At 39.0% G+C, this 11,087-nt stretch overlaps 1 protein-coding gene across 1 annotated transcript; it reads right to left on the bottom strand.

Annotated features, from left to right (window-relative positions):
- Positions 1–3,091: 3,091 nt before the first annotated feature.
- FGA (fibrinogen alpha chain) lies at positions 3,092–10,885 on the bottom strand. Its single transcript, XM_054486167.2, has 6 exons — positions 10,761–10,885; positions 9,564–9,689; positions 8,920–9,103; positions 7,601–7,746; positions 5,514–7,011; positions 3,092–4,809 (listed from the first exon to the last, which is right to left on the bottom strand). The coding sequence occupies exons 1-6, from the start codon at positions 10,812–10,814 to the stop codon at positions 4,100–4,102; spliced, it is 2,718 nt and encodes a 905-aa protein (XP_054342142.1). The 5' UTR covers positions 10,815–10,885; the 3' UTR covers positions 3,092–4,099.
- Positions 10,886–11,087: the final 202 nt, after the last annotated feature.

The following is an 11,087-nucleotide window of genomic DNA, read 5'->3' on the forward strand; positions in this document are numbered from 1 at the left end:
CAAAACCACAGAGTGAGGTCTTTTTATACACACACACACAAAAACATGATGAAAATCTCATAACTATAATCCCAGTGCTTTGGGAGGCCAAGGCAAGAGGCCAGGAGTTTGAGCCTCCAGTGAGCTATGATTGCACCACTGCACTCTTCCAGCCTAGGTAACAGAGTGAGACTCTCTCTCTTAAAAAAAGATACATAAAAAGGAAAAGATAAAGGATATTTAAATAACACCATCAATAGGCTTGGTAATATGGAATATTATAACATATGGATGTGATAATATACATTCTTTTCACCTATGAAACATTTGCAAAAGTTAACATAAACTTGTCCACAAAGAAAACCTTAAAAATTCTATACTTTGGGAGACTGAGACAGGAGGATTGCTTGAGGCCAGGAGTTCAAGACCAGCCTGGGCAACATAGCAAGACTCTGTCCCTACAAAAAATGAAAAAATTAGCTGGACAAGGTGGTGTGTGACTGTAGTCCCAGCTCCTCAGGAGGCTGAGATGGGAGAATTGCTTGAGCCCAGGAGGTAGAGGCTGCAATGAGCCATGATTATACCACTGCAATAAAATTAATTAATCAATTAATTAAGAAAATCTAAAATGCTTAGAATGAAACAGTTGGTTAAATTAACAAAATTTATAAAATACTTGAAAGCTAATGATTGAAAGATGACTCACTCTAACCCCCTAAAAAAATAACAAATTGGGTTTTAAGATGAGAAAACTGGAAATTAAGAAAAACTTCTCTAAGTAGTCCCAGAACAACAAAATAAATAAAAATTAAAAATACAATTTTACAGACTAAAAAAAAAAGGAAAAAAAATGGGGAATAGGATGGAGACTACTTCATCCAAACTCTGTACTTGAAATGTGAGCAAGGAGGTATAAGCACAGGAGAGAGTTTATATATAGATCCCAAGAAAATCTTATAGAAAAAAATTGACATTTTAATTCTATGCACAAAGAATGCTTTCTTTATTAAAGGATCCCAGTATAACTGGCTATCCATCCACAAGAAGACAAGAGTAGTTTTTCTTCATGACATATCAAAATAAATTCTAGGTTAAATATATACATGCAAAAGAAAAAACAGGAAAAAGAAAAAACATTTAAAAATTTAAGGAAGTATTTGAAAGACTGTATAATCTTAGAATGGGGAAACATTTTGTGTAGGACAGGATGCACTATATAAATGAGCTCTGTCCCAAAGGAATTCATAACCTAGTGCCACAAATAATATAAATATGTTAGAGTTAGGGATAGAATATGCTATTTTTGAGATAAGAACAAAAACAGTGAGGACCTAGAGGACAATTCCATTCATTCTATGATGGGCACTGGGGAAGGGTTCACAGAAGCAGCATTATTTGAGCTGTTTTTAAAGGGGTGAGTGGGTGCCTTCTAGGTAGTTTGTGAAAAGGCCCCAAATCATTAAAAGACCTAGTATTTCAGTGCCAGTGAGAAATTCAGTGTAACTAATGTGTAGAATGAATGATTGCAGAGGTTGAAAATGGACCAATTTTTGAAAGAGTTTATATTCCAAGCTAAGAAGTTTTAAGTTAATCTTAATGTCTGCCTCCTGCTTAAGGCCACTGATTGTAGTTGAAGCTATGGTGATTGTCAGATCAATCAAGGAGAAAGAGAAGAGTGAGAAAATGTTTGGCCAAGACTGGTAATTGCAGAATTCCTTATCTATTCTCCCTCTTTTCCTTATTAGCAGAATCCTGATTTTAGTTAGGACAGTCTTGTACCCAAGCTAACAGTCAACTTGCCTCAGCTTCTCCTGCAACTAAGCTTATCTATGTGACTAAGTTGTGGCTAATATAAGCAGAAGTGCTGTTTAGAACACTCAAGAAAGTTCCTTAAAAGGAGAAGGTACTCCTTTGCCCTTCTTTCTTTTCTCCTTCTTCCAGATTGCCAGAGGACATGATATTTGGATTACAAGTTGAACCAAGGGATAGAAGTCTTTTATTAAAATGACGGCTTTCTGAAGACTATGCGGACATACTCCTACATAGGCTTTTCTGTGAGCAGGAAATGAATTTCTGCCTTGTTGAAGTCAGATGTGCCAAACCTAATCCCAAATGATAAAGCTGAGATCCAATGTAAATGCAATGAGAAACCCCTACATTTAAGAAGTGGTCCGAGAAGAAATTACCAGTTAAAAACACTGAAAAGAGTGAGACGGGAAGAAATGGTATAGAAACCAAGACAAACGGACAGGCCCAAGAGGCAGGATAAGGGCAAAATAAGTAGCAGATATTTAAAACAGAGAAGTAGAAAGAGGCTTGAATGCAGCACATTAAATTTAGAATTGCAAAGTTGTGTTGATTTGAGATCAATTTCAAGAGTGTGGTAATTGCATGAAAACCAGGTTGAAATGGGCTTCTGAGTGAATAAGAGCCAGGGAGCTAAATTAATATTTAATTTCAGAAAAAATGAAATAGAAGGCTAAAGACAAGGTGAAAAGAAAAATAGATGTTTCATGTCTTTTCTCACAACCAAATTGTATCTCCAGTTCTCATGATCCTGCTAATATTGGCTACCATTTATTAAATTAAAAGAGGTTTATCTAATCCTTTGATAAACTCAAAATCTTCTAAATAACTAGAAATGAATGGCCCTTCCCATTCATAATCACTTTCATTCCAGGAACCAATTATATTCCTACGTAGTATGCTATTCTGGAAAACAAAATATTTTCTAGTCTCAAATTCTGTCAAGGCAATACGTGTGAGTGTAAGTGGAGTGGGGATAGAGATAGCATGAAGTTCTGATGTCTCAAAGAAGTGAAGCTTCATTTGATTCTGAAGAAGTTCTTTTCCAAGTATCCAACCATTTGAAGGTATAGCATGTAGTTTGTATCAGAGATTTACAATTCCCCATAAAGAAATGCAAGAACTCTGGGGTTCATCTGTGATACATTTGCAAGGTTATTTCCCCTTTGATCCCCAGGCTCTGGCCCCTAGCTGTAGCCTCCTTTTTCCTCCTCCCTCTCTTCTCCTCTCCTTCCCTCCCTCTCTCCTTCCTCCTTTGAGAAATAATGCAGTTATATCAGAATAGAAGCTATGTAAGAAAGGGTGGTATACTGGATTGCTTGGGATATTTTAATACATATTCAGGAGAAAATGGCAAATATATCTTAATAGAAAAGGATACAAATTAAAAATCAGAAGGCAAGGCCACCAGGATTAAAGATGCAACTTAGATCAAATATTGACCAATGTAAATGGGTTGAATTTTGAATATAGCATAGATCATACTTAGTGAGATGCTTTCGAACTAATGACTTACATTTAATAATAATTAACATGTCACAGAATATAGTTTACGATTGTTAGAAAAATGAAGTTAAATCAATACTTGGGAGATTGTTTATTAATGTGTGAATTATATCTTTTTTTAATATTCATAAATAGTTTTAAAATTTTAAATGTGTTTTAGAAAGAAATTGGTTACACCTTGGGAAAAAAATAAGTGTGCATTACAATGTCTAGTGGAAGAGTTTAAAGGACAGATTTTCATTTATATTTAGGAAAGAATGTTTCTCCTGCCTTCCTGGATTTGCTCCATAGCAAAAGACATAAATACATATTGTAATTATAAATTGTGCATTGTAATTATAAGTTGTAAGTTCTACTACAAAGGTCAGCTATGGTTAGATTCAGTGAGTTTTACCTTAAAATATTGGCTTAAAACCATTCAAATCAAATGGATAAAATAACTTTTTTGCTTTCCAACGGCATTTTGACTTTGGGTGGTATGGGAAGAGAAGTTCTCAAACCAATACTCTTCAAGGTTTCAGAGAGAAGCTTCTGTCTGCCACTTTCCTGATGTACTGAATGGCCCTTGGTGTATCTTTATAAAAATGTTAAAACCCACAGAGCTATTTAAAGATTAAAAAAACCTTACATAACTTTATTTTTCAAAGACTAATACGTCTCAGGTACATTTAGCTACAGTACAAAGGATAAGAAAATAGCACCTAGGAATTTTTTAGGTTGTAGAGAAACTCAACTGCTTTACCTTTTGAATTTTCTCTCCACTTCTCTAGCAAAGAAGACAGAGTGCTCCCATTCCCACTTCTTCAGCCTATTGGGTCGCAGGGGGCCTAATTTTCATGCGAACAGCCCTGAGGGAATAATCTGCCCCTCTAAAGGAAACCCAGACCACTCCATTCTCAATCTCATAAGGACTGTTATTCCTTGGGTCATAGGAGCCCCCAAGGTAGTAGATGCCATTGAGATTGGCTGCTTGGCAGTTGTTATACCACCAGCCTCCCCCATAGACTTCTGCACAGTTCTCTTCCCACTGGTCTGCATCCCTGTCAAAGGTGCTGAACTGCATGTTGTTGTGAGAGGTGTACTCTGTCCCTTCCTCTACGGAACCCTCAATCAGAGCATCACCCGCAGTGCCTTCATAGGAGGAGACTTGGAGGGCGTAGCCCTCAGCCTCAGAGCCTACCCGGAAGTGATATTCTGCATAAGCTTTGTTCCCAGCCCAGTCCTCTAATTCAACCCTAAGAACAGAGCCCCTTTGGGTTAGTAAGTGGAGGTAGTCATTGCCTAGCCAGAATTCTCCTTCCCCCTCGTCATTCAGGCTGCCGAAACCTCTCTTGTAGTCTTGCCAGGTCCGGTTAAAATTCAGTGATCCATCCATTCTTTGCTGGATCAAAAGCCATCCTCCCAAACTGGTCTCTTGATCGCAATAAACAGAAAAAATCTTACTGGATCCCGGTAGCTTGATATTGAAAATGCCACTTTGGGTACCTGAAGGATGTGTTTGGAGGACATCATCACAGTCTAAAAAAAAAATTAAGCTGGTTGGAAGAAGTTATTCTCATTTAACTTTACAAAGATAGGCACGGCTCAGATTAAATAAGGCAAACACTGTTTCTTTCCCTTCCTTTCTTTCTTCCTCCTTTCCTTCCCTCCATAGGGAAAGGATGCACTTACAGTGGGATAGAACTTATGCAAATAAGGGGTTATTTATACCTACAAATTGCAAAGGGGATTTTCCTCAAATGGATTTGGAATTTTACTTGCACAAACTAATAGCAAGTAACCAGTACAGGTAGCTAAGCATCAATTAATAATAACACAACTTGTTTTTAGCCTGACCTAAATGTCAACTGAGAGACATACTAAAAATGTGATTAATCAATTGGGTGACAATTCTAATAGCACACACTTTGAATAGTGAAAGAATTTGATTAAATAAGCTCAAATAGAGTTTCAGAGGAATTCATTCATCCATTTAACATGTATTTATTGAGTCATGACTCTGTACTGTTAGGCATTTTGGAATACAGAGATGAGACAGACAAAGGCCCTGCCCCCAAGGAACTTACAGTCTAGCACAAAAACAGACCAAAAAAGTGTAGTTTCAATGACATGTAACAGAGAGTTAAGAAGGAAATGCAAGGGGCCACGGGAACACTGTGCAGAAATATTTAACTTAGTCTAGGGGGACAGGGAAGGCTTCCCCAAAGGAGAAGTGTGGATACCTCTGACAGGGCGAGATTTAGCATGGCCTCTCTTGGTGCTATGTGTTCCTTCATGATCGGCTTCACTTCCGGCCTCATCTGCCATTTTATAGCTCTTGCTTTCAAATGTGGAGCCTTCTCTGTTGTAACTCGTGCTAGTAATAAATTGTTTGCTGTGACTTGAAGTTTTACCACTGGAAGGAAATTCAGCTATTCCAGGGTGACGAGAACTGGATTCCTTTGTATTTGTGAAGATGCCAGATTCTGAGCCCATAGACTCAGTCTCACTGACAAACTCTCTGAACATAGGTGAGAAGAAACCTGGGAATGTTTTTCCAGTTGAGGCAGTTTCGAAGAAGGCGGCTTCATCAGGGTGCCTATGGCGGAACTCATCCAGAGTACCTATGCCAGACAATGTGCCTAAATCTATTCCCTCGGGACAGTCAGAACCATCTTCGGAGGTCACCACTTCTTTGGTAACTTCTTTGTGACCATCAGGACCAATAACAGTCTTAGTTACGGTTTTAGAGCATGAACGACGCGTGGTGGTTGTGCTACCAGAGGTGACCTTCTCTTTACCAGTCGTGAGCTCTTCATCTCCTTTAGAAGTGACCAGTTTATCTGTGTGGTACTCTCTCTTTGTCCCTGGACTTACATTTCCTGACACCTCTTCAAATGTGCCCCAGTCTGGGTTGGTAGGCCTCATATTCCCAGAGCCTGAGCTATCTGGCCTAAAACTTCCAGATTCAGAGTGCCAATGTCCAGTACTACCAGATACAGAGCTCTCAGAGCTCCAGTGCCCAGCACTTCCATGTCCAGAGCTGCTAGGATTCCAGGTTCCGGTACTACCAGGTCTAGGGCTCCCAGGGTTTTGGTTTCCAGTACTTACAGTTCCAGAGCTCCCAGAGTTCCAGGCTCCAGTACTTCCAGATCCAGAACTCCCAGGTTTCCAGGTTCCAGTACTTCCAGTTCCAGAGCTCCCAGGCTTCCAGATTCCAGTACTACCAGTTCCAGAGCTTCCAGGGTTCCAGGTTCCAGTACTACCAGTCCCAGAGCTCCCAGGGTTCCAGGTTCCAGTACTCCCAGTCCCAGAGCTCCCAGGGTTTCGGTTTCCAGTACTTCCAGGTCCAGAGCTCCCAGGGTTCCAGCTTCCAGCACTGCTAGGGTTCCTGGGGCTTTCCATCTCTGATCCAGTTCCATAAGAGGTGGAGTCTCCTCGAGTAACCTCATTTCTACCAGGTCTCTCTAACTCCATTCTCATCTGCGGCATGTCTGTTAATGCCCTCCACTCTGGGGGTGCCTTATTAAGCTGGCTCTTAAAATTTCCAGGAACCAAGTCTGGAACTGGTTTCATTTTTATCAGTGGTAAGTGTTGCCTATCTCTAGAGGGAAGTAAGTCTTTGGCAATGACCTGTTCAAGTTGCTTCTGCTGATCTTCATAGTCCTTCAGATCTACTTCACGAGCTAAAGCCCTACTGCATGACCCTCGACAAGACCGGATCTTAATGTCAATGTCCACCTAGAGAGAGGGGAGAAAAATAAAGAGAAAATGTAGATACAACTACATAAACTACGTCCATTGAGTTCCTGGTAGTTAATTTTCCTTCTGGAAACTGGTTTCATTTTTTTTGACTCGGAGACCTACCACTTAATATTCTGTTTTCTGCTTATCGAGCACTCTCGGTGGAAGAGATGTTGGGTATTGCAGGGCTAGCCAGGATAAGCAATGGATGCTATTTAATTCATCTTAGCCTCAGAATGGATCAAGAGTAAGGTGCTATTCCCTCTCAAAGGAAACGCTAATTAAATGATCCTTGGTGAAACTCAGGCTGAAGGCTCAGAAGCATGGTGATGTAATGGGCTTTGGAATTAGACAGGGACTGAACATTTGCTTTTGAAATTTACTATCTATGCACCGTTGGAAAATTTACTTAATATCTGAATTTTTTTTCTTCAGCCGTGGAGTGAGGAAAATAATACCTACTTTTAGGTAGATGATGGATATAACACTTTTCTCTGCATATAGTAGACACTCAATGCATAACTATCGCCTTTCTTTTCCCTCTACTCAAAAACAAGGACATCTGGGACCACAGCCACATACTTACCTCCAGTCGTTTCATATCAACCAACTGAGCTCTAACATTTTTCTGCAGAAGTTGGATATGCTGTACTTTTTCTATGACTTTGCGCTTCAGGACTTCAATTCTGCTTCTCAGATCTTCTGACACTCGGTTATAGGTATTATCACGGTCTGAAATCGAAAATATGGTTATTGAAGTAGCTGCTGAGTGATTTTTCTGTAATTGCCAGCAAAAAAGAAAGGAAGGAAGGAAGGAAGGAACGAAGGAAGGAAGGGAGGAAGGAGAAAGAAAGAAGGACAGAAAGAAAGAAAGAAAGAAAGAAAGAAAGAAAGAAAGAAAGAAAAGAAAAGAAAAGAAAGAGAAAGAGAAAGAAACTAGCTTGTAAATATTCCTAATTTTATTTTGGTTACAATTTAATCTGTGAGTTCAAAACCTATGGGGCATTTGACTTTTGGATAATGTTATGCCCTGCAGCCTTCCATGAATGCCAGTTAAGAAGTCCTAATAGCAATTAGTAATCCCAAATAAATATAGAAGAAGAACTTTCTTTGGAATTTTAAAGGTGTAATTTGGAGTTAAAATAATTGGTTTGATTGCATTCCAATTATTTTATAATATCCTTAATCAAGGGACTTGAACATATTGGATTTTCTTACTGATGAGCTTTTCTTTTTAATCTATAGATTTGAAATGGTTCCTAAGCTGTTTTGGGTCAAGAGGATCACTCACTTGCCAGCTAGTGTTGCATCACTGATTTTAAATGTCAAGTGTTTGTGAAGGTGTAAAAAGGCAAAGCAAAACTTGAGAAACTGAGGCCTCCCTAGACTTGCTGTCCATGCCCAGAGTGAATGCGATGTTTCCTAACCCTAATGAGTAGACTGTGAGAATGATGCAGCTTGACTCTATATTTTAAATTTAAAAATCTACCTAATCAGCTCAGTGGAGTCTGGGGGTTGAACTCCCAGCTCTGTGTCTTTGAACAAGTTCCTTGACCTCTCAGTTTTCACCTCTACAAGGCAGAAACAAAAATATCAACTCAAAGAGTCTGACCCATCCTACTTGCAGTATATACTGTTGAAAAGAACACATTTAAATTCTTGTTTTTAATCCAAAATTCTGACTTATTTTGTGACCTTAAACAATCTCAGTTAACATCTTTTACTTTGAAAAAATAACAAAAACAAAAGCTCCACCTTAAAATTTTCGGGGATATTATGAAGGCATGTGTTTCTACACTAAGTACTTTGGGATGAAATTGTCATGGATATAAGCAGATATCATATTTATTTAGGATTTTTGTTGTTTCTGTTATAAAGTCAAAGCAGTAAATATGTAATACTTACTATTGGCTGAGGAAAAATCGCCTCTCAAAATTTCCATTATATTAGTGGTCAACGAATTAGAATCCTTATTGTTCTTCTGATATTCAAATAGTGAATTTTTGAGCTTATTTATTCTGTTTGTAAAATCTTGATTGACTTCATCAATCAACCCTTTCATCCTGCAGCCAGAAGGGCATTTGTAGTTCTGAAAGTGAAGGGAGAAAATTACAGTAAGGATCTATCTCTTGGATTCAGAATAATTTTGCATGTTTCCATGCAGCCCTCATTTCTTCCTACCCTATCTCTTCCAGATAAGTTGGCTTAAAAGTAGGTAAGAGGACTTGTTAGAGGTCGCAGAGAAACTCTGGAATGAGGGTCCACTTAGCCATAAATTAGGTGCCAGGAAATTGAGGCCACAATACTCAGGAGCCTGGTTTTGCCTGAGCATGCTACTGAAATCCTGTCTGTTCACCCACTAATGATCCAGAGTTGGGGAGGTAATTAAACAGTGCTCTTGGGAGTAGGTTCCTTTTCTTTATTTGCTATGTAGGTAACTATTCAATTATTTTCTATTTAAAAAAGTTTCTGGGACCAATAGGGTCAGCCTGTGAGCCCCTCTAGCATCAGAGGGAAGGAATCTCCTGCTTCCCCCGCTAACTGCTTACCCAGTCTTCATCAGAGCAGAAGGGCCAATCTGAATCTTTGCAGGCAGATTGATGTCTTTCCACAACCCTTGGGCCACGCACGCCTCCTCCTTCAGCTAGAAAGTCACCTTCACCACTATCGGCAGTCTTCAAAGATTCATTCACATACACAAAAGAGAGCAACAGCAATGTTAGCCAGAAGAGGAGACACTGGCACGCCTGCAAGTCCCCAGGAAGAGATGGCACTCTCACAGAGATTAAGGGCAGCAGCCACAGGTCTTCAGCAAGCTTCAGGTTTCTTATCTTCAAAAGGAAATCCTAGGACCTATTTTATGGAGTTGTTATGAGAATGAAAGGAGACAAGGTGTACAAATTTCTTAACTGTGTATGACACTAAATAAGCATTTGATAAATATTAGGAGTTTTAAAGAATCCATCCTAAAAGGAAAATTATTTGAATCTATAAAATCAGTTAAATTTTACCTTTTCATTTTTACTAATTACTGCAGACAGAAAGTTGAAAACTACTGTAGAGCTCTTTCTCCTGTAATTGCTGCTTCAGTAGAAAAACCTACACTATCTTAACTGAATGTTCCTCTCTCCTTCAAGTTTCTATGTAACCTTTAGAGATGGATTCATAATTTAAAAGAATACCATTACAGCCAAAAATCATGTTGCATTACTAACTAATCTTTTCTGATACTGCAAAGATGTTTCCAAAGATAATTCATTTGCTTTTTCTTCTGTCTTGACAAACACAAAAATAACCTTTCAGCAAAACTGTACTAAAACTAAAAGTTCTGCTTATTATGGACAAGTAGCAAGCCATTAATAATTAAAGAAAACAAATCTTACCATAAAATGTTTTATTCCATTAACTAGCATTATAATGCACCAAGGCTTTATAGGTACAAGAATGGCAAAGAATTCTTGCCCTTTTCAAAACAAAACAAAACAAAATGTGGTAAGACTGAAGGACAGATGCTAAACTTTCCCTTGTGAGTTTGTACACTCTCATCCATCTAAGATCTTCCTCTTGGGGTCATACTACCCTGTATTCTTGAGGTGTCAAGCCCATCCAGGAACTTTCCTCCCAGGCCTGGAGTTCATAAAGCTAAGAGTGTGTCAGGACATAGAGCAGGTAGACTCTGACCTCCAAGCTCTTTGTGGAATAAACACCAGAGAGAAAGCAAGAAGAGAAAATGAAAAGGAACATACCCATGCTGTGCCCACCACACTTAGGACCAGGAAGAGGATCCTCACGGAAAACATCTTTTCTAAGAATGGGGCTGGCTCCTGAGGAGCACTCCAGCTGAAAGAAAGGATTGCCTCCACTCCTGGTTCCCATCCCATTTAAATCTGCAGGAGGTTTGGTTAATCATTGCCTTTGTCTTGTGTAGACAGTCAACCCTCCCTCTACATCCTTTGTTCCTCCTATGCTGTCAGTATCCCAGAAATTCTTGCTCAATTCCCCTCAGTTTGTTTGCCTCTGATAAGCTGTTGCAAAGGTAGCATTTGATTCTCCAGCCAACAATTAGGAGAAGA

The sequence above is a fragment of the Pongo pygmaeus genome, chromosome 3, assembly GCF_028885625.2.
Source record: "Pongo pygmaeus isolate AG05252 chromosome 3, NHGRI_mPonPyg2-v2.0_pri, whole genome shotgun sequence".
NCBI lineage: Eukaryota > Metazoa > Chordata > Mammalia > Primates > Hominidae > Pongo > Pongo pygmaeus.

Bases quoted from the DNA above. Each gene is read 5' to 3' on its own strand.
- FGA (XM_054486167.2), bottom strand. From the start codon at position 10,814: ATGTTTTCCGTGAGGATCCTCTTCCTGGTCCTAAGTGTGGTGGGCACA. The intron at 9,104-9,563 runs GTAAGCAGTTAG...CTTCACTTTCAG, and splicing joins TCTGCTCTGATGAAGACTGG to AACTACAAATGCCCTTCTGG. The intron at 4,810-5,513 runs GTATCCACACTT...TTTTTTTTTTAG, and splicing joins TAAATCTCGCCCTGTCAGAG to ACTGTGATGATGTCCTCCAA.